Here is a 24,349-nt window from a genome sequence, read left to right as displayed (position 1 = left end):
TCATATTATCAACGAGTGATACGATCAATAACATTTCAGAGTCAGCCCCACTGCCAAGGTACCCATCCTGCGTGCATATTTTAAAACAGAGTTAAATTGGCATGGTGCTGCCTGGCTATTTCTCATTCATTCCCAGTGGGTTAATAAGACACGCTGAAGGCACCGACTATCAATAATAATAACAGAGTGAGTTAAGTTTGAGGCTGTTATGATGAACAAAGCTTGCATGCCTTTGAACAGCTTTTCGTTTTTTGTTTTTAGTGCTGACATGTTGGTGTTCTGGGCGAGTAAGTCTCAGACAAACATTCAGATTAATTACATTAATAAAACAAAAATACAACTGGGATCAGCCATGGTCTCTGCCTCAGTCCATCTATCCTGTTTGGATAAACTCTGCTGAAATATTCTAAGCATATACATTACTGGTTAATTAACTTTGTTGTCTTAAAATGCCATCTTCCCACTGAGGTAACACAGTTGTTGATTTTTTTATAGCAAGAAATTTTCATATGAGGCGATAACTGTTGGTATAATAAAAAAACAACAACATCCCATTGGGATTTAAATAGTTGGAGCCTGGAACTGGTTTATTTCTTGCTTGTAATGAGAGTAAATATTATTACTAGATAAATAAATTTAAAAGGAAACGCTATAGATGATTTTTATTTTTTTTTATCAGTTTTGATTGGTCCGCTAATAGCGACATTATCTCTAATCACATCGGGAGTTTGGAAGAATTTTTTTTCTTGAAATATCTTTTGTGTTCAGTAATACAGAGAAAACCCCAACAATGAAACAACAACCTATCAGCATGCACTTGGTGACAGTAGGAAGGAAAAACTCCCTTATAACAGGAACAAACGTCCAGCATAACTAGCCTCAGGGAGGGGGCAGCCATCTGCAGCGACCGGTTAGGAGTGAGGGGAAGCAGAAGGGACAAAAGACACCACCAGTGGTTGTGAATACAGAGAAAATCAGTACACCCTCAGCTGTGGCTGAATGTGCACAGATCTAAATTAAGACCCACTGTAGGACCTATTTTTAATGCAACTTTTAGGATGGGAAACTATCAAAGCCTGTGGCTTTGATAGTTTCTGTTAAACCTGAGTTAAGTTAATGGGTTGTTTTAATAAGTTTTATACTGACTATATGATGCTGCCTCGATCTTGAACTGGTGCGCCTTATCGCAGGTTCAGATTATAACACCATAGATTGAGACACAACTAATATTGCCTGTCACAGGCAGGCAGAAAAGCCAGAGTGTGATCAAAACCAAGAGCTGGATGCTGTTCTCAGCCTTTTAAAATGAGCAATGAGTACGAAATGCATCACATAAAGTGACACATCATCTTTCCTTTACCCTATTTATTCCGGGAGGAGGGGAGTCTCTCAACTGGCAGGATACAATGACTGGATGAACATATTAATGTTTTTTTATGCATCAGAAGGAACATAAAGTGTATTCTGTGGTAATCCAAAAGGCAGTAAAGCAAGCATTTTTGTCAGGTAACACAAAAGTCTTCAAAAAAAAAAATCCTTACCTTGACCTTTTGGGGGCTTTTACCAGAAAAATAAAAAGCTTCATAAATTAAAGTCAGTGACGTTTCTGCACTGAGCATTATTTTGTATCTGTAACACAGACCTGAGTTTAAAAATATAAACTGACAGCCTAGAAAAAAATAAAAAAAATGAACAAATTCACAAATCTGTAGGAGTTTTTTTTTCAGTCTCCATACGGTGCTTTGTCATTATTCTTAGAAATCATATATTTATTTATGTTGTGGAAATTACAACATGCTTTGGTTAATGACAAAAAAAATATTAAATGAATACAAAATGTTGCACCTGTTTTTTGTTAATGCAATGTACTTAAAACATGTTCATATTGCATAAAATACTTTAAGAAAACTGAAACAAGCTCGTCATTGATTTAGGAATTAGAAATAATTCTTGATTCATTTAAAAATAAGAAGAAGACAAAAAAAGGTATAGATATCCCGGAAGGTGTAAAATGATCTAACTGGGGATTTTACAATAAAATCATACTGGGTTATAAAATTCAGGATACTGCTGGCGGATCATTGTTGTTGTTTTTTAGCATAGACACTGTCAAATATATTGATGCTGCTGTTTCCTGTGAGTGTGTCAAATGCATTTTTTAAAATGGACAAAACAATGGAGTGAAGGTCTCCTGTTCAAACAAAGTTAGAGTCTGACACATTTATAAAATGACCTGCAGGTAATCAGTAAGTAAAATATTCTTAAGCCCGAGCCAGCAGAAATGGACAAAAAAGCACTGATAAATTGCTGTGCTCATTGTGAATTCCATACTCAATTGTGGCATTTTCCAGGGTAAATGGAATTGTACATTAAAGTCTGAATATGCCTGACTTTGGGGGAGTGATACATTTTATTTTCCTTTTTTCCCTACAGATGTGGCCCGTGGAAGCCACAGTATTGCAGTGCTTTCAGTGAAAAGGCCATCTTTAGGACCTCTTGATCAATCTGTGACCTTTAAGTACACAGCCATCTCGTAAATAGGAGGGTGCGCTTACAGAGACTTCAAAAGCAAGGGGACCCGATAATTTCAAAATGGAGCGGTGTGGAGTGGCGCTGGTGGGGAGTCCATAAAAGCCTGCCTTGTTCTCAACACACCTCCTCTTTGCTCCACAACAGCCAGTTAGGGTAATAGCTCAAGGGAGAAAGGAGAAGAGAGAGAGAGACAGAGAGATAGAGGAGGAGGGATGGATGGAGGGAGCGAAAAACAGGTAATTACTTGTAATCATTGGTTGAGGAAGAGCTGATGATCCCTCCAGTATAACAGATTGTACTGTTCCCCGTTGAAAAACACTGAGGAAGCCGGATGTGGCACTGTCGGCAGTAACGACTGGGAAATTAGTTGGTAACCTTAAACCCCCTTCGCAATCATGGAGAAATACTCTTTCCCTCTTTCTCTCCTTTTCTCTCTCATTGAGAGGAGTTATATAAATCTCAATGTTCCACTCAATAAGCACCGTATAAGTAGGGACTATGGGTCCTTTATTATATTACAATCTTTTTTATTTAGATTGCACATCAAGTAGAGGGAAGTAGCTGTGGTTCAACAAGGAGACATGGTGATACAAACAGAAATATGTAAGTGAGAGACAGAAGCACTTGGAGTTGTACCTCAATCTTCAAAACATATTCGCGGAATATTTTGAAAAACCCATCAGATCTCTGTGTTTAGTCAAATTTGGTCGGGTTCTGGTTAAAACTAAATCACCGAGTCAAATATAAGCTGTGTCCACCAGGCAATCAAAGTGAAATGTGATTATTATTTTTTAAATCCATATGCTGCAACAAGATTCTCCTGTAATGCCCCTGCAAATAGCATCAGGTTTCTGAGCCTGGCTGTCCAGCAGCATTATCAATTGTCTGCTAAAACCATGTACGTCAAACACAGACTACACCATTAATTAAATGAAACTGCCTCTAACCATTTGGTAGAATGTGCCATAACCTTTTCCAGAAATTACTGCCCATTGATTGTTGCAACAACTATTACTTCTTTTTTTTTTTTAAACTGAAAAGCATATTTTAGTCCCTTACAATAATAAACGAGAGAACTGCAGTATAGCACAGGTAAAGCCAAAGAGGAGACATTTGTAGAAGAAGTCATGACCAAAAAAAAAAAAGTGGAAAATAAAATCAAACATATATCCAGATCAATTCCAGTAGCCCAGCATAACACCAGTTTTTCAAAGTGCACTCAAACTATATTTACATCACTTGGGTTTCATATTGCATAAAACAACTTGTGCAGTTAATATCATCAATGCTGGGCTACAAGAAGTGTGGACTTTAGCAGAGCCAGTGACACAAGAAGAATTATTGATTTTGAGCAGTGTCTCTTCTTGGGCTCCGTGTGACTAGACAGTGGCCTCGTCACATTGGGGGCCTTTAGTGAATCAATTGGGAGCACTTGTGCTGCTTGTACCTGTTTGTAACTGATAAGACAGCACTTCAGACAACTGATAATGATTAGCTGAGGATAAACAGAGCAAATCAAGATACTCAGGAGGAGCAAATGAAGAAAAATATGGAAGAGCAACATTGATTCTCTTCTAATTAAACTGTAGTACTTCTTTTTGGTTTTCTCACTATTTTGCTTCACACACACGCACACACACAATTATTAATTTTATTAGACAGGGGTGTTTTAACTATAATGCCCAACAAGAACACAAATCCTTAAGCTGAAAATTGCATTGTGATATTTTCTTGCGTGACAAGGTGTAGTAAGTGGGTATTTTGTTGTCACTGAAGACTCATGAGATCACCACAGTTTCATCCATATCCCATAATGTTGACACGCAGAGCCCATACCCTGATCCTCCCCCACATGAAAAGGGAGTCATGAGATTCAGTTTTGACCCAGATGTTAAAGAACATACTGTGCACGAGCCCATTGTCTCAATTTCTCATTTTCTTCTGCAACATAATATTTACTGAACTGATTGAATTCACTAACTTTTATATTTATGTTGCATGAGAAAATGCAAATTGCTCCTTTCATGAGTAAAAAGTAATTGACCGAACTGATCTCTGATGGGTTGAAGATTAAAAAAATAGATGAGAAAGACAGGGCCATAAAATATGAATGAAAGTCGAGGAGGGTTGACGTTTGAGGGCAGATGCCTCTTGTCCTGACATGTGACAGGGCTAACTGTTGTCATGGGAAGCCCATCACTTAAAACAGGCCAGATCAAAATGCGCCGCTGGGAGTTACGCCTTCCGTCAGCACTGCCAAACAATACCACAGCAGTGCAGGCGTAACTCTTACTCTCAATTTGTTTTCAAAATTACAGTATCACTAGCACGTTATCCACACCCATGCAGTATCCTATTTTTTGAAGCCCGTCTTAGCCATTGCATAGTTTTTGTCATGGCAATTCAAAAGGAATTACCAATAACACAGCTAATAATAAAAGACTTGTAATGGATACACGGGGGTTTGTCGTCTTGCTACAGTTTAATCTGCCATGCAGTTACTCCAGCAGTGGAGGACAGGTAATGTGAGACTCAAAGATTCGCTGCATTAGTTCTGCTTAGCTAACCGTGAATGCTAATTGCAGGAAGAACAAACTACTATTCTCCCCTCCTTTTCCTCTCTCCACCCATTTGGACAACAGTAGCGCTCATTGGAAAGCACAGAGAGTGTTAGACAACTTTACATGAAGAGGGAACAAAGAAGGTTGTTCTGCAAGCGATATTCAATATGTAGAGGGGAAAACAGTCGAACATACTGAGTTCCCCACAGCCATCTCATAGAAAAATCAATATAAATCTTCAGGACATAGCTTTAACTTTACCTTGCCAGGTAGGATGCTGCGTGGTCGCCTTTTAGGCCATATAGTGCAAAATATTGTTTTGTTTTAGCTATAATTAGATATAAAAAATCAAACATTTCTTAAGCCTAAACATATGCACATGGGGTATTCATGAGGCACCGATTTTAAAATTGTGTCTACTGGAATTTCACACAGCGTGACCGAAGACAGAGTACAACATGAAACCAATTGCAAGAGCTCACAATAGAGACCTAAAGTCCCAACTTCAAGAGTGTTCTTATGGAAAGGAACCCAACCATGACATGCCTTCATGTGAAAACAAAACAATAAAAGAAGGAGAACTATGAGTTAAATCCAGTACTAAGACTGATACTGATACTAATCTGTGGGCAAGGTCAAAGACCCAGTTACACACCAGAGGCTATAAAAGTTCAGAGGTGCTGGTAAGCCTGAGCTGTGAAACCTGTGATCACTCACTGAGGTTCTGACCTGGGCAAATGAGAGGCCACTACCCTGGTGGCAACCATTCTCTCCTATCAGTCTTCTATCCAAACATCTATAGACTACCTGCAGGCCCTCGGGAAAGAGATATCATATAGCCACTGTACCAAGCACTTCTGTCTTTACCTTGCAGTGGAGATTTATTGTAATTAGAAGATTCCTTTACAAAAGCTTGGATCTGCGTTTCTCCAAGGCTCTCCGTGCGGTCCCAAGGGGGACACCTTTTGATCTCGACCTTCGAACCTTAAGGGTTAATCCCTTTCTTTGCAAATGAGTTTGACATGATGGACCACTTCCTAACTGGCAAGTTGCTTGGGTCATGCTGGTTTAACAAGTGTATGTTTTACTTCACACACTCTCCAGTGTCTTTCCAGATCAGTGGTTTTAAAGTGTGTCTTTTGAGCTACCATAATAGAATCATACACGCTTGATGTATGGAAAAGGATCAAATAGTGAAGTACTATAAGAGATGTAAGAATAAAAAACTTAAGGGCTCACTTGCATTTGCGCCTTTGAAACCACATAATAATTAAGTTTATACATTTGTGACCCAATCAGGCTTTTAAAATGTGTTGAAATTAGTTTGCGTATGCCACTGGGAGTATTGCGTGTTTTCTCTCTTTTGTCTGTTTCACTGTTCCTCCTACTGTGTGTTAGCTTGATCATGCTGATGGCTATGGTAGCTCCTTAACGATCAGAGACCCTGGAGAAGAGGTGGTGTCGAGTCCCACCCTGCAGCATGTGGTTTGTAAGTTTCTGCCCCTCCCCACCTCCTTCTTTTCCCCAATCAGATTAGTTTGTCTAAATAGTGAGAGGGAAGGTTGTTGCCAGTGAGCCCTTCAGGCTTAGAAGAACAGGTGGCCAAGTGCTGAAATGGTTTCTCTGGACTGAACTGAAGAAATTATGTTAATGGAGGCCTGTATCCAAGATTTCATAAAGATTTTAGCAAATAAATTAGATCGTACTATCCATTAATTTCAAAGCAGATTCAGAATTTTTTTTGAATGAAATTCTTAAATAAATACATTGAATTAATAAATCTGTTTGTGTGCTTCAATCGGCAATAAGACTTTGTTTCATTGCAAATCCTTAGAATGCCTTTTTACATATAGCTATACTTTCACATTCTACCTGCAGATGTTATTCTGATGGATTATCCAGTAACCTTTCCCGAGCACCTATGCAAAGTTTGCCCACCTGCAGGACGACTGGAATCTCCCCTGCTAAAGCACCTCCTCCTCTGTCCACCAGGAACGTGCCTCGCCAGCCGCTTAGGCATGAGACGGATTGCTTAGAGGTGCAGAATTAGTCAGGTCAGGGAATCCTTGGCCTTAGGACTGGCTAATTCCTTTCTAATGTGATGACGATTCTTTTGAAGAACCAGTCTCTCACTGGCCAAATCTCTTTAAAAGCATCTTGGGGGGTGCAAAAGGGGCCGAGAGGGAGTGCACGGTGGCAGGCCACACCAGGGCCAGAGGGGGGGCTCGGGTTACACCCTGCCTGCCGTGATGCATTGTTGGTGGGACGCGTAGGCTCCAGTGATCCCCCCCACCTCCTCCTCCTCCCCCCCCCCCCCAGCCACCACCTCCATCCTCCTTCTCTCAGTGCAGTCCCTCCAAGAGAGGCTGCCACAGAGCCTCACAGAAACTCTGACACCAGTCCAGAGGATGCACTCTGCACATGAAACCTTACACTCAACTAATGGTTACAAATGTGTTTTCAAAGAAATCCCAGGTCTCTCTCATATAAGCTATAGACTGACACTCCTGGCTGTGCATATGGACGCACACACACTCACTGCCATGAATATGGCCATGCTAGCAGACAAATTTGGGGAGAATTGTTGTTGCTGAACTCTCAGATTTAAAAAGGACTGTATGAATGTCTAGATACAGTATGAAGTTCTTACTTGAGTTCACGCGTGTGGGGAACAGGACAGAAAAACTAAAACGGCCTATAATTTAGATATTATTTACTGTTTAGAACAAAGATAACCAGACATCAGGAAGTCCGCTCTTTGATAAATTCCCTTTAGAGATTGCAGGTGTCTTGTGGCTTTGACTGACACTTCACACAGATTTCAGTGACCTCTTGCTTTCTTTCCTTCATTCCCTCAAAGACAATGTATTCCCTTCCAGGGGAGTGATCCCTAATTAGCTGTCAGGTGATAGTGTGCTGCTTTCATTGTACTGCCTGCTGCTGCACTGCAGGCTATGTGATCACCAGTCAGTCTCAGACTGAAGTGATAGATCATCTCTCTATACGTGAGACCCCTGCAGCTGAAAGAGACCACTTGGTCCTTACAAAGAGATCGCAACTCTCGTGTTAAGAAGACCTCAATATCATATCTCATAACAAATGGATCACTGGCCCAGAAAAGACAAAGGGATCACTTGAGAATATGCCTGTGCTCTCACTAATAAAAACAATAAGCAGTGATGTGTTTATCATCCACCAATAGATGACTGTGGACTGGATTTGGATCTGAATTATTTTGTGTCTTTTATGTGTGTCAGTTTGTTCAGTGTAGGGGATTTTAATGGCGAGAATATTGTCATATCATGTTCCAACATTCAGTGAATCTGACAAAGTCTTTTATAAAATCACAATCACATATTGCCATAAAAGTGCAAAAAATAACTATCCTTTCTTGTATTTTCCAATAAAAGCCATATCTTCTCACTTCCCAGGATATGACAGGGCATTCCTGATATAAAAGATATGATTTCTTCCTGTCTGTCTGTTAGGTCCACTGCAGGCTCCAGACAGTTCCAGTATCCACCCAGGCAGCAGAGGGACCTTGTTTGAAGGTCATGTCAGCACCAGGGCGTAAACGTTAGACCTTTTTGTGGTCAGGGTAAATGTACAAGGCCGCCCTGCGGGAGCACTCCTTCCCTCTCTTTAATCGGCGTGTAACAGGCCCTTGTAGAGCCAAACTGTCTGCGACACATCAGCACTTAGAAATAAAAACCCCTCACCCAACCCTGCAATGGCTGCGGTTGGAGAACGGCAGCTGGATCATTTCAGAGGGACAGCACAGACAGGTCTACTAACTGATGGGGAACAGGAAGGGAAAATCCATCGTAAGCTTAAATTCTGCATGTCTATAGCATGTTTAAACTCTTGAATATAACATAGTTATTTATTACCTACAATATAAGGTAATGAGCAGCTCTCCTGATAATGTTATCAAGAGGAAAATTACGGAACTGGTTCAGTACCTTTTTTTTTTTTTTGACACAGTGGCAGTGCAGATACATTTTATGGCACCACTGTTGTCTTTTAGTGCTATAACAAATTGACCTAATTTGGATTCCAGCTTCTTTTTTTCCCCCAAAACAGTGTTGAGATTTGTCTCTCAGTAAAACTGGATTAAAGTTTAGACTCACTGGCTTAATAGTAAACCATGAATGTAAAATGTAGCCTTAAGGAATTAGCATGCTTTGTGTTCCCCTGTGATCTGGGTTACATGCCCAGATTATTTTAAAACTGTGTTTGTAACAGTTTTGTTAATGCTCCAATATTCAGCTCTGTAAAGCGTACAAAGTTAATGAGACAAAACAGAGAATATGCGGCCATCTCTCTGTCAGTGAATCCAATCATTTGAAGGAGCCGAGAAAGCAAACTTAACAGTTCTAATGCTCCAGCCGAGAAACTTAATTTACCAATTTGCAGGAAGACAAGATGGCAGGAAACAAGCCAATTTGCCACGTGTGCAGCGCACAACAAACCCCAGCCTTGCTCCACAGCCTCATGAGAGGTAATTATCCCTAAAAAAGAATGCCATGCTGTATTAAGATGAAGCCGCATCAAAACGAGGGAGACAGCCTCATTACAAGTAATTATGAGGGAATTAGAAACATCATTTAACTAAACGAGCAAATAATGTCCAGGATATTGAAGAAGCTGCCTGCACTTCTGCCGACCACTGCAAGTCCCATTACAAAAATTGTAGGTCTTTAATAGAATAATGACATGCTTTATCTTCCCTGCCTCTCTCCGAGAGGGTCTTGGAGCAGAGGGGAGGGCCGAGGGAGAGAGGGGAGGATGTGAAAACAACTGTTGCAGAGCTCTCTGTCTCTGTGGTCTCATGCTTGAGCGTGTAGCATAAGGCCTTCAAGATAATCCCCCTATTATCCTTACAAATACAAAATGGAGTGCACAAAATTATATCTCACATCCATTATTGTGTCAAAGGTAATGCTAATGGACTTATCTCTAAAGTAATAGCCAAATTCTCTGCACATACTGTAGTCTATAATAGTTTGATGCATATTGACCAGAGAAGGGCACTTCAGAATGAGAGTTTCAAGAAATGGTCGGTAATTTTACAATTACGCACAGTGCATTTTGCCATTAAAGCGCTAGTCCACATTACTGGGTAAATATTGTTCTTGAGTAGTTTGACTTAGGCATGGAAAGGTTTTCATTATGGTTCAAATAAAAGAGATTTTTCTATTCGGCCTTCAGTTTTTAAACAGCTTAAAATATACAGTATATTAATGTAGACAGTCACAATATCACAAGTTTAACTAAACTGATTTTGAGACTGAACACCATTTTTGTTATTTTTAATCAAATAACAGACTTAAACTTTTAAAAGGCGTATTTATCTATTTAAAAGATATAGCTCCTTATTACAGGTTTTCATTACAATTTTGGTTTAAAGTAATTTATAAAGCTGTAACTTTACCTTATTTCATTTAATAAACTTAGTCCATATGTTGCATTTACTGCGGCCATTTGCCTGGTAGCATATTCCTCCCCTGTTAAGGCGGGTAGAGGCTGTGGAGGGGGGACAAACACAATTTCCCTTCAGCTCCTTCATTTCCAGTTGATATAAAACAGAATCATGAAAAATCACTTCTGCTCCAAGCTCTCCTTTTTAACCATTAGCCCATAAATACAGAAGCTGGTTAAAGCCAGCGGATGACAGGGCCTGCCTCAAAAATCTTGTTACGCTCCTCTCAAATTCATTTAGGGAGCAAACAGGTCTTGAGAGTTGTCTGGCTTAATGCATTGCGATCGCTTTTAAAACTCTTGTCTTGAGGCAGACCCGGGGCTCTGCATCTGCTCGTGGTGTTATACTTCATAACCTTCCACTCTAATATGAAGCCACACATACCCTCTTTAAATCAAATTGGTGCTGTAAATATGTTGGGAGGTAGTTGAAAAGCCCTCATCCAAATAAATGATGAAAGGAAGGGATATTTAAAAAAAAAAAAAAGAAGAAGAAGAAGAAATCTTCAGATGTTAGAAGAGAGCATTACTAATGAAAAAGTAAAGTGTTAGATAGTGTTTTTGCAGCCTATATCAATTTAATGTGGTCTCAATTAATTTAGTTTTGATCTTCATTTTATCTCAAGATGTAAAAGAGGTGATATCTGGGGGTTTTAATTCATTACAATTCTGTAAATATGCTATAAAAACTATCCTGAGAATCAATTTGCCAGGTGCACGCTGTCTTTGCTTCTCCCTCTCCACACTGTGTGTAGCCCACAGTTTCCATTACTCCCATCATAAATTATACCACAGAGTGAATTACACTTGCTTTTCACCTTACCAGGCAGGTTTGATGAATCCTAAGGCACAACATATCATCTCAACAAATCTTCATCACCATGCCAGTCGCTGTCTCTTCGCAGTTTAAACCACTTCAAATCATTTTCATTGCCTTGCTATTAAAATTTGTAATTCACGCCTGCCATTGCAGTGATACATAGTTACATCGAACCCCATCCCCCCCCACCCCACCTATTCCTCTCTTTCACTTTGGCTCTTATTTTCTCCACACATCTCTCTCCCTCTCGCCTTGTCTTCTAAATCAAACAACTTCAGGTGACAGGTCATGCAGATTTCCCAGAAGTCAGTGGGGTGCAAACATTCATCCAAAAGAGCAGCATATTACCGTCACACCTGATGACATAATGACCACTTGGAAACTAATAAACAGCTTCATTCAACCAAAGCTATTGCTCCTTTTCATAAGTGTTACTGTCCCCCATCGCTCTCTCTATCTCTCTTTTCACTCTCTCTCCTATCTGTCACAAATTCATCCTCCTGCACCTCACCTCTTCGCTGCTGCTGGAGTTGCCCATAAATCACTGCTGTTGTCTAACGCTATCCATTTTCCCAGAAACACAGGGCGGCTGTTGCAGAAATTGGGTCAGGCATAATCTGCAGGGCAGCAGAGCCTGGCTAGTCATGATTCTGCTAGGTAATGTAGCCATTAGCACACAGTGAGAGATTGGTGGGATGGGTAGAAGGGCTTGGTTGGGTGTGTGTGTTGGGGGGGCTTGTACATGATGTGACACCCAAGAAAAGCTGGCAAATGACACAATTTTATCGCTCCCCATCAACCACAGGACACGTGCATGTGCTTCTGAGTGAGTGCGTGTATGTGTGTGAGATTATGGTCAGGTTTATGGTTAATATTTACATGTAGTGAATTGTTAATAGATAGTAAACACTGACAGGGTGAGCTGATTTAGTGCAACACGCCTCTTGAAAACCTAAACAAGCTCATGTGTTAACCAGACACACCACATGTGGTGTCCAGAATTCTTAAGGGAGCTGATAAAATAATTAACTACACAGACAGATAAAGAGCACAGTCTAATGACAGCCAGTCTTAAAGTTTGACAAAACGCCTCCTTCTTAGGTTTCCCCTTACAAGTCCTGATGCTTCAGAGCCGCAGAAGGCAGACTTCAAATGAGAGAAGATCCCGCCCAGAGGCGTGATTGGCCAGTGATAGTAAGCAACTCTTTTCCAGCCTGAAATGTGCTTTATCTACTTCTTATAAAGCCATGTGCCCTGGTCACCAATCTCTTAATTTACAGAGGAGTTCGCTGGTCACTAGCGTATACAAAAATATGACTAAAAAGGGCAAACTAATCAGATTTAGCTGTATCTCTCTGATGAACTCAATAGATTTAGACAGAGTTTGGTATTTTAGAGTATTTCCAGGCTAGTGTACTTAGCAATCAATATTTCACACCGCATTCCCTCGAAGTACATTTGTATTTCTTAAAAATGTAGTCAGATTAAAATGCACATCACAAGAATCCCACAACCTTTAGTATTATAAAATAACTAATATTTTTTGGTGTAATGTGAGAGCCAATAATCGTCTAGTGTTTCTGAATTTACTATCAGTGTCTTCCCCTTTTTCCCCTGACACACATTTTAGTTGTGGTTAAATCTTACATATAATAAAACAGTTAATTCAAGAATACAACGAGAAAAAATATATTAAATTAATACCCATTAACATAAAAGGATGGGTGCTACTGTGGTCTTCAGGAATCTCAGAACAGCTGAAAATAATTTTGCTTTCTTTCTTATTTACAATAATTCTTAGCCCTGTGTGCTGGGGGGATGTACCAGTGGCAAAGTTTACAAATAAAACCAAGCAAACCAAATTTTTCACTGAAATAGAAAATTTATTGAATGAGAAGGTTATTGTTGAAGGTCTAGATTACAATAGAAACAATGATATTTTTCCTTAAATGGAAGAATTGAGTGTTTCCTGTCAGTTTTGCGTCAGGTGGAGTGAAACTTAAAATATCTTTGACAAACCAATTCGGAATAAAAAACAGTGTAAAAGTCGGCCTTTTTTAACGTATTTTTCAAATGTGATATGAAGGATTAAATCCAGTATTTTATCACTTAAAGAAGAAGGAAGTTAAAATAAAAATACAAAATCGTTATAATAATTATACACATGGTGTATTTTATACATATAGGGAAGCTTGATTGCTTTCTTTCGAGACATACAATAACTGCATAATAAGAGTTTTCTCAACAAAAAAAGTGATACAATTGATATACAAGGCTTATGAGACACCTAGAATGTCGTATTGTTTTGTAATGCTTTTTTCGTGGACTGCAGTGAACATACAGCAGAGTCAATCAGTACTCGATTTTGTTATACAAGTTGTATAAAGGTAACGCTGGCAGGTTGCTTCCCGGGTAGTACAGGGGCGTCGGAAACGCGATAGACCTAGGGACGGGAACACGCAGTAAGGAGTTATCTCTGAAAACCAGCGGCATCCCCACTAGTGTCTGTGCGGAGGCGTGGGCCATGTTGGCCGCCTCCAGTTCAGCAGAGAGCTGTCGTTTCCATTTGTTCCTCCTGTTCTGAAACCACGTCTTGACTTGAGTCTCCGTCAGCTGTAAGCTGGAGGCTAAGCAGGCCCGCTCCGAGCTGCTCAGGTACCTCTTCATGTCGAAGGTGGACTCCAGCTGGTACACCTGACTCCGGGAGAAAACCGTGCGCGTTTTCTTTTTGGCCGAGCTGCCCTGCTTGTCCGCACCGTCTGTTTGTCTCTCCTCCGACAGAGGTGACATTTGATGGCACGGTCTCTCCTGCTCCTCCTTATAATCCTGCAGCAGAGGCTGTGACAGGTGCGGCCGCCGTGCGAGCCCGTCATTTCCAGACAGAAGTCCTTTAGCGGGACCTAAACGCAGCAGGGGGAGAAAGATGTGATGAGTAGGCTATCATAAGCGGTCTATGATTTAAGCGTGCTTTTTAAACGACTGAAAAAAAAAGTTTTACATTTTTTAGACATACTCAGTTTGAGAGTTCGTCAAGTGTGAACTCTGACTTGTTAAATCGACTGCTGAAAGCCTGTGACTTTTTAAATAAACAATTCAGCGTGAGTGTGCACGGTGTACAGTAAGCTATTAATTAAATCCAGCTCTATTTAACGCTCAATTGACGACGTGTAGTGCAGCCATTTTGGAAACATGTTTCGTCAATTAGGAGGTTCAATTAAATTTGAAATGAGAGGAAAGACAGAGGGCTAATTATTAGACCTTCCACTCTTCCGCTGCTGATGCGATAGTCTGCGCAGAACGTACAAGTGGCAGCGGATGGTCTGCGTGTCAGTGTAACAATCTCAAACACAAGCTAGTGAAAAGTGAATGAAAGTGCAAACAAAGCATTAAACCTGTTATTTCTGTGAAAAAAGAAACTCAGCTGAATAAGTTTGAAAGTGTATCTGTGGGTGATAATATTGTTTTAATATTTCTTTGGTTTGTAATTTTAATAATAATAATAATAATCCTTACCTAAACAGGAAAAGTTATGGGGTTGGTGCTGGGTGCACGGCTCGCTGTGACCCGTGTCGGAGCAGAAGCAGTCTGCTGAGTCCTCCCCGCCACTGCACTCCTCCTCGGACGACACCGACAGTGAGCGCCTCCGCGGCGCTGGCGGCGGCCCCTTGGAGAGCTCCTTGGTCCCGGAGCGCGGCTCATCGGATGGCGTGCCTAAAATAGACTGGATAGTAAAGCTGGAAATCGGGCCCGACGAGCACTTGCTCCCGCTGTCTTCTGCGCTGCTCATTCTCGCTTCATAACAGTATTGAAGTATTGACTGAATCGGTCTGTCCCCTTGTATTCCGTTATTGCTTTCTACGGGGTTGGTGCGCAAAAAAATTACGAAAGCGCCTTTTGTCGGCTTTTGTCAACACAATCCGGTTTAATTGTGGAGTTTCAACATTGAAGGAGTTGGAGGTGTTTTTTCTAGAGCTCGAGGTACATGAGTGTATTCCTGGTCCTCCTCCTCACGCTCTGGATCAGAGGCAGCAAGGCTGCGTTGCTTCATTTGCATGTAGGTAAGATCCTCGTGAGCCAATGGCAGCCTCCAGCATGAGCCCGGAAATTTCAAACTCCTGTCTAGTTTTTTTTCGGGGTTTTTTTTTTTTCAGATATGATGAGAAGAAGGAGAAAGCCGAAGAGGAGTATTGGCCTTCATTTTTACATTCACTTAAAACACTCAGACTAGGCGCCCTAATATGCAGACTATGGTCTGTATGACTCAGAAGAGTCACCAAACTTTGACTTCTTTTCCTGTATTTTTATTGCTTACAAGTGTGTTAAAGTATTTCGCTTTAACGCTTACAACAGCTTGGTGTAAGTGCGTCTAAATTGCGTTGCCTTCCATAATTTCAGACAGTATATCTCAGTTTATTAGTTATGGAAATGTATAATACCCATCCAAGAAAAGAGGAACTGTCGTGTCGGCTTTTTCCGATTATGATAAAACTGGCTGGCGTGACGGCAACGCACACACAGTCTTGGAACTAAGACAAAGGCGTAACTCATTTTTCCTGAAAATAATAAACTCATTCCGCGTCCATTATCTACGATTAAGAATTAATTTGATCATTACTGAGCTAATCTGCCTCGTGATGACCGCGCGTGGAGTGGAGGCCGGCTAATTGATTGACTAATTGATTGAAGGTGGTGGGGGCTGAGTGCGCGCGCGCGTGTGTGTGAAGAGGGGATTTGCTTCCCACCACCGCCCATCTCCCACCTTCACCGCCCATGCTCTTTCCGTGCCTCTCCCTGGTTGTGTGTGGATGCGGGACAGCTGCGGGGCTTGAGCTCGAGGTTCGGGCACATTATCCCTCTTTTACTGGTTTGTGAGGAAGCCCCAGACACATTACAAATGGTCAGCTTTAATCATTATGTCAGCGCCCTTCCTGGTAGCAACCCAAGCGGCGTTCGGTGTTAAGACAGCTTGGAAAAGGGAGAAGACGGTGGCTGTGGACGTGATGCTGCTCCTGATGCTGCTGCTGACGGCCGATTCTGTCAGCAGCTGCATCACGGCAGTCAGATGGATGCATCCGGATCCACGCGTAAATATCCTCAACTGGCAGTGGGACCAGCAGCTGCTAAATGATCTTACTAAAACGCTTACGCAGGGGAGGCTTTTACTGAAGGGGGGCAAATATATGAGGGCAGCCAGGGTGGATGCTGAATTTATGGTGGTTACACATAAGGCGTGAAATCTGCAATGACAGTTAAATGGGTTTATTTTATATGCCGCTCCTTTCAAACAAAGACCTTTGTCGGCGCAGGCGCCTTCATCACTTTCAGACGACTTTTGCAAAGTGAGATTGGTTCATCACGGAGATAGTGGACATAACAGACTGCCATTGTGCTGCAGAGAATAAATTAAGCATGTTTTTTATTTTTTTTTATTTAATGTCAAAGTGGTGTTTATAGACCAGCAGTACAGGCTGAGCAGTATAGGTCCTTCTAATGGAATGGAAATGTTCATCCCTTACCTATGTTACATACGTTTCAAGGCCCGGCGAAGCCCAAACAGCAAGGAGTGGGCCTAAGTCCGCGCTCTATCACAATGATAGGTGGTGTATGGCCGCCCTACCGCAATAACAGAACAAGATCTTTAGCAAGAGAGAACGGTCTGAGAAAGACAGATGAAGTTATGAGGCGCTTTGATCTGGGAATCAAGCTTCGATAAATATTAAACAAAGACCCGTTACACGTGTGTATTATGATATATGGCGTGTCCAAGTCTAGAATAAGGAAATTACCAGAGAAAATGATATCAATAAATTTTCTAAGTATAAACGTTGATTATGTTTCGATTTTCATTCAAGAAAGCGGGGCCTGCTCTTTTTTCAGGAGGCGTTTGGGTGCCTCCGTGCGCGCATATTTTGTGTGTATGAGGGTGTGCGCGCCTGAGAGAGAGAGGGGGGGGGGGGGGGGGGGGGAGAGAGAGAGAGAGAGAGAGAGAGAGAGTTGTAAACGCAAGCAGAGCACCCAAGCCCTGGAGGTGTACAATTTATGTAATCTGAGTGTGGAAATGAACTGGGTAATTTATTGGAAAACACAAAGTCAGGAAGATTGGATCAGTACAGCCTATCCAAGGGCTCCTATCCATCAAGTTCCAATTAACAACCTAACCATTGAGTTTTAATGGCTTTCCAATCTACTGCCCTGATAGACTCATCAATTCCTCGGGGAGAAATTAAGAAAATCGACCGCCCCTCGGCGTTTCAGTGTCATTCTTCACAGCAACTATATGTCAAATTAAAAACACAATTAAAATTTAAACTGTTCCAATCAGACGGTGCCCCGCAACCTATGTTTCACTTAATAGAACTTTGATGAAAATCTGATGCTCGCATTCAATCAGGAAAGCAAATGGGATGGGTTTAAAACAAGATTTCCTCTTTGAGAAGTGTCAAAAGAGTTCTTCAAACGCATGACTTTGGCAACTTGAGGTGTCGACGTCGCTTTTATCTGCACGCAGATTAAGGGAATTCACTGGTATACGATTTGTATATGACTGTATGCAGTTTTTTTTTTTTTTTTTTGCAGTAAAGAGCCGAAGATCCTTTATAAGGAGGTTTGCTTAAACGTTTCTGTACCCACAATCACAACAATTTGGCCCATTTTGCCAGAAGAAGCCAGGAAAGATGATGTTTGTTGTTGGATATGACTTTTCAAAGATATCGAAAACTTTAGAGGTCAGGGTTTGAGGACAAACGTGGATTCGGACTGGGACCCCTGTGATTTTTGTTTTGGTATGAAAACGTCAGATTCCCCAAAGATCTCGGGGACCTTATTTAATCTTTATTTTTTGTCACACATACATATATATATTTATATCTTTTTAAAGACAATAAAACATTGCTTATTGCTGTCAAAATAAATGCTTTAATATCAAGCCTTTAAGTCCAGCTATAATGATATGTAACACATTTGAGGGGATGCAAGTGGCTACAAAGAAGAGGCTAGCATTATGCAAGGTGGTCGGGCCACTTGTGTGTTTCCAAACTGGCACTAAAACCTATGATAGGGCTCAAAATTACCAATTCAGCGCTCCATTTTAATGTAATACACTAAGCGCAGTCCCCGGTCACGTCCATTTGTCCCAGTTCCTGCAAATGCAGCTACTTTATCTGATTTTGGCCCCGCTCGCTCCCCTTTCTCCTTTACATAAAGATGTCGCACAAATGGAAATTATTGAGTGGTAATTTTTTCAATTTATGCGCGCAAATCAAGGTCATAAGCCGAGCCAGGCGGCGTGTGAACGTTGCTCTTACTTGACGCAATATGCTGCAGACGTTTACGGATCAATATGAGCCAGAACAATAATCCCATAACAATCTATTAATTTGCAGTAATGGGGCCATGTTGCGCGTGCATAGTAGTTGCACGTCAATACTTCTATGATCTGACGATATTTGAATGAACCCTTTGTCTCACGATGAGGTCATCATATAGAGTTTAGAGCTGACTGATTCATTTCCAATAACTGTGTTAGCCTGCAAATGGAAGCGGAAAATGGCCTTTGATGAAAAGGTTGTTGTGATGTAGGAAAACGCTTCTCTGAGCTGGATTTTGAATTTCAAAAATATTCTTTATGGTAATGTTTTCAGTGTTTGGGGAATGCAAATACACCACAGAGTAGTCTTTTATTAGATTTGCCATCCACTCTACTGCAGGCTAAAACTGCAGAGGCTCCTAAAACTGTCTTCAAACTGTGAGGCTAGAAGCAATTTGTCTTCCCGCGCCTCAGACACTAGGAATACTCCACAGCGAATGAAGCCTTGCTGAGAGATCGTGTTTTAATTAAATGGACTGTGAAAAAGCAGGCCGTAGTTTCTGTATGTCGTTTCTGGATCCTGCATCTGATCCACCTGATCCCTAATCACAGTCTAGAGGTCGATTCTGCTCAGATTCATTAGAAAAAGAATAGAATCACGTAGACATAAAATATTGTATCCTATTTCTTGTCTAAACCAGGATTTATTTTTGCAGTAAATTATTATCAGTTATCGTTGCTATTTACGGCCTGACTGGTGTTCAGCTAAACAGAGGATGACGAGTGTTGCCTCCCTCTTTTCATAGCCTCCTCCCCCAGATCGGTGTTGCTTTCGCTTAAATTCGTAGTTACGTTCATATTTAATAATAATAATAATAATAATAATAATAATAATAATAATAATAATAATAATAATAATAATAATGTACATTTAAAAAACAAACATATGTAATTAGATTTTCAAAAATCAGTCATGGTTCATTTAGACTTGATATAATGTGTAATCTGATGAAACAAACAAAAAAAATATTAATATAGAAAAATGTGATTCTGTTTGTCTTTTATAAAGCTCCAGCAGTGTCCACATTTCCGCTGATTCTCTGAAATGACGCAATAAAATTAGAAGGCTCTTTAAATATCTCCACTTTTGCTCAGAATTTGTGTTCCTGTTCCGAGAAAACTTACAGGCTGATTATTTGCTATATAAACCGGAAGAACTGTCTACATTTATTTTATATATATATGTATATATGTAATCTTGAAAAATGTAGGTATATACAGAAACCACGCGTGGCTTTTCAATGTCCAGTGACACCTGTAGGATTGTATGCATTAGAAAGCACCCACAATGTGGAGCATTGCAGAGTAATATGCTTCAACTGAAAACGCTGTGAGGAAGTAAAAAACAAAAAGACATCTGTACGTATGATCTTTCTTTTTATTTCCCTCTATATTGTTTATATTGTTTTTTCTTCTTCCTTTTGTAATTTGCACAGTTTCCCACCCTAATATTTATTATTTATTATTGTGTGTGTGTGTGTGTGTGTGTGTGTACGTACATATATATATATATATATATATATATATATATATATATATATATATATATATATATATATATATATATATATATATATATAAAGGAATGGTTAAGGTCGCGGCGTTTAGCAACATCAGGTGGGGATGCTTGTCATAGATGCCGACATCCTTACACGCAAGCTAACACAACCCAACACACAGCTACAAAAAACACGCGGTCACGAGAGAGAAAAGTGTTAAAAGACAGCAGCTCATGCACAGGGAGTAATTTCCACTTCTGAATACATTATCCATAATTTTGACAAGATGGTGGCAATTACGCATCTAATTGACCGAGCCACTTTTTATGTAAAATCACGCTTCAAAGTGCATAACACTAAGATGATTACAGAAGCCCACCTGCTCAAGCTTAGAGAGCTTATTCAGGCATGCGCACGCGTGCACGACTATAGAGTTGTTGGGGTTTGTTTTATAATAATTCAATTTTCTGCATAAAATATAGAAAACAAGCTAAACATAGCTCTATTTAACAACCTGTTATTTTTTTAGACGACAAAAAATGTGTTAAAATGTACGGAATATTCTCCATTTATTTCACAACATGGTTCAGCAATACAATATCAAAACGATGTTTTAACTGTACAAAGAAAAAGCCGTATGAGGAATCGCCTTTCCCCGCGCCTCATTAAATATATACATTTACATATTTTGTACACCAGGGTAGTCGATATTTTTGCCGTTCCTGCTCAAAAAACACAAAGCTCAGGAGACACTGGACCTCACACTTGTGCTTCAAAGACGTGTCCATGAAGAGGGGGCTAGAGTGAGAATTACTAAAACTAAACATAAAGCTACATGGGTATTTTACAGCTCAGAGTGTCTTGATTGTCCCCCAACAAACGCTTTATAAAGCAAAAATAATTAATAATAATAATAAAAATAATGATAATTACATCAAATCCTTGTCAATATTTTAACATGAGCAGATGACAAAACGTATGTTTCCTGTTTCATTCATTCACAGCATGCCGTGTATTGCACATCGTGATATCAATTCTTGAAATGTGAATAAAATCAAATGCTAAATGATGAGCAGATGTCGACTTCAGGCCGACACTTTTTGTAAACATGGTGATTTTTTTTTAGTCACACAGCTGACGTGTCCAGATACAAACGCAGTCTGGGAGGAAAACGAATAATAAAGACACTCATCAGGCAGTGTAAGCAAGTGGACTCCTGAGGTAATAATAATAACAATAATAATAATAATAACAATAATAATAATAGTAATAATGGGATTCAAATTGTCAGATCACGTGTAAACGGCATCTTTATGAAAAATGAAACAATCTATTTGCCAAAAATAGGTCCATGAAAGCCTGACAGTAACAGTCTCTCATTTTTATTTTTATTTTTTCATTCACTGGTTGTATAAAAATATTTTGTCCTTTTTATTTTTGATTTCTTTCTTCTTCTTCTTTTTTAATGAGTTGATATAGGAAACAGACACCAAGTTGTGCCTAAAAACTCAACTATTTTCAAACTGGTCTGAGCAGCGGCACAGATGTGACGATGGGATGGGAGTAGTAGACGCCGGGGTGCGGGAAAGTGAGGAGCGGTTGGCTCACGGGCACGTTGGCAGTGGCCCCTCCGCTCTCCGAGGCCGAGTTCTCGTGGTAGAGGATGGGCACCCGGACTATCCTCTGCGCCGCAGCGTGGCTCAGGTTGGCAGCCTCTAGCTCCGCGGCCAGCTGCCTTTTCCACTTGTTCCTCCTGTTCTGAAACCAGATCTTCACTTGAGTCTCCGTCAGGTGAAGGGAAGCGGCCAGGCTGGCCCGCTCCGAGCTGCTCAGGTATCGCTTCATGTCGAAGGTGGACTCCAGCTGAAACACCTGGCTCCGTGAGAACACCGTGCGCGTCTTCTTCTTGCGGCACGGCTTCTTGTCATCGTCCCTTTTCTTCCACTCCTCCAGCTCATCTTTTTTGGCCTCTTCCGTGTCGCTTTCCTCCAGGATTATCTCGTCACTGCTTTTGTTGTTGTTGTGCTCGTCGTCCTCGTCGTCATCTTTGGTGTCTGGCTCGGATTTGAGCGCCAGGTCCGGCGAGTCTCTGTCCGTGCCCGAAGTTGGAGAGGAGTCTCTGGCTCCTGGTTTCTCGGTGACTGAAATGGGGATACATGCAGGGAGACGTAGTCATAAATATTGGAGTCTATCGGGCATTTATTACAGCCTGTTGATATTGGACAGTCAGTGGGTTTTGGGAAACAGATGGTTGCTAATAAATAGTGGCAGAAGAAAATGCGTTGCGTCATGACATAAACCATTTCAGAGGTAGACATAACTGTACACAACATCTTCAAAAATGATGAAAATGTCATTTTTACCCCATTAAACAGTAATTTGAATAGACCTAAGTTATAAACTATGTACACCTATTTTATTCATTATTTTTATCAGCCTATACTACAGCCTAAATAACTAAATAAACGTAAAATAATATCGCTTTCTTTGTATTAGGCTATCATAATGCCATCCACATTAGTCTATTTTTTTTTATTCCAGGTGAATAAATCACAGAAAAAGGCAGATAAAAGGCTCCCAGTAGCCAAGCCTCAGAGGTAAGATGTGCGCCAATAGACAAATCAAAAGCACGCTGCGCATCGTCACCCTCCTCCAATGATTTCATGATGTCTACTTCATTTTATGTGTGTTTCTTTATTGATCTATTATCCCACGTCGTGGCATAACAAAATAGGCCTTCAGAGGACAAGGTGTTAAATCATACACTCTGGTGTGAGGCTATGTGTGCATGATGCCTATCAGGAAACCGCACAAATCTCCCCTTTCAATTTAGAAGTTTGCTTTACTCTACTTACTCATTAGAAGGAACTCATACAAAACAGTGGATTCGTTGGATAATTGCGCAACAGTTGTTTGCTTACCTTCAGTTCTGTGTAGGTGGGCGGCTGAGTTGAGGGTGTAAGGGTACCACCACGCTGAGGTGCGCTCCAAGTAGTGAGCGGGTAGACTGAATCTCTGTGCGGGCAGTTCGAAGCGTGGAAAGTTGAAGTCACCAACCTGGGAAAGGGAAAATCCTCCCTCTAAAGCTGCCTTGGTGGCCGCCAGTACGGGCTTGGGCTTGGACGGTTTGTTATCACAGTTCAGCAGGTTCTTAATGAAGAAAGGAGAGTCCTTGGCCGAAGCGCACGTCTCTTGCGTTGTCTCTGGCATCGCGGTTGTTGTGGTCTGAGCGCGAGGGGACCACGGAAGCCGGATTTTTTTTTTAAAGGGGGGGAAGGCAATGTTGACTTACAGGCTGTCGTTATCCTGGCTACGAGGAGTTCCTGTTTTATTCTCTGAAACTTGATTTCACAGCCGAAAAGCTCACCAAAAAGAAACGCGTCCGTCTAGGCTAGAAAATAATGAAATAAACTGTTCGAGAGGCAAAAAGAGCACACGCGCTTAGAAACATGGAGATGCCTCATCCCGGGCTCTTCCGTTAAAACGCAAAAACTGGGTCCACCGTGTCAGTCAGTCTGGTGTCTGATGCTAATGATGAAATAAAAATGTCATCCAAGTTAAATGCGGAAAGTATAGGCGATTGGGCATGTACAATGGCAAATGGGATTAAGGGAGAGACGGTGACTAGAGAGAGAGAGAGAGAGAGAGCGAGGGAGGGGGGGGGAGTCCTCCCCTCTCTGTGCTCTCTAGCTGCAGGCTGTGTGCGCTCGCTTGTTATTGGTCTCATATAGTCCAATTAGCAGCAAATGAACACGGGGCTGTTACCGCCAAAAAGGGAGGTTTGGACCGTCAGAACAAGCGTCCCATCATACAGCTGACATTACAACGAGACCCAGATTTACTGCGCGAGGTTATTCTGAATCCAGTCTCAAATCACGTCCCGCATTTTTTTGGAAATTGTTTGAGTAATATATCCCAACGAAACACCGTTTTACATATGACTTTTTAAATGATCATCAAAAAAAAAGTCGAGGCCTATTCTAAAGAATAACTGGGTGACCTGCTGGCTAAAGCACGTCCAAACTTATCGTCAAATATGTGAGGCCTAAATGTGATGTTTTTATTTGGAGTCCGTTTAAACAAATCGCTG

The 24,349-nt window shown here is 40.9% G+C and overlaps 2 protein-coding genes across 2 annotated transcripts; both read right to left on the bottom strand.

Annotated features, from left to right (window-relative positions):
* Positions 1–13,269: 13,269 nt before the first annotated feature.
* hmx2 (H6 family homeobox 2) lies at positions 13,270–15,429 on the bottom strand. Its single transcript, XM_085427662.1, has 2 exons — positions 14,908–15,429; positions 13,270–14,294 (listed from the first exon to the last, which is right to left on the bottom strand). Exons 1-2 carry the CDS (start codon positions 15,179–15,181, stop codon positions 13,747–13,749), a joined length of 822 nt encoding a protein of 273 aa, XP_085283788.1. The 5' UTR covers positions 15,182–15,429; the 3' UTR covers positions 13,270–13,746.
* Positions 15,430–20,816: 5,387 nt separating this feature from the next.
* On the bottom strand, positions 20,817–23,872 carry hmx3a (H6 family homeobox 3a). The gene is made up of 2 exons (XM_085427507.1): positions 23,181–23,872; positions 20,817–22,400 (listed from the first exon to the last, which is right to left on the bottom strand). The coding sequence occupies exons 1-2, from the start codon at positions 23,467–23,469 to the stop codon at positions 21,778–21,780; spliced, it is 912 nt and encodes a 303-aa protein (XP_085283633.1). The 5' UTR covers positions 23,470–23,872; the 3' UTR covers positions 20,817–21,777.
* Between the last annotated feature and the right edge of the window lie 477 nt (positions 23,873–24,349).

This window comes from Rhamphochromis longiceps, linkage group LG13 (assembly GCF_057381845.1).
Source record: "Rhamphochromis longiceps isolate RC_006_pf linkage group LG13, R_longiceps_female_GT1.1, whole genome shotgun sequence".
In the NCBI taxonomy this organism is placed as follows: Eukaryota; Metazoa; Chordata; class Actinopteri; order Cichliformes; family Cichlidae; genus Rhamphochromis; species Rhamphochromis longiceps.
Note: the sequence above shows the minus strand (reverse complement) of the source record. Positions and strands in the feature narration are given on the sequence as shown.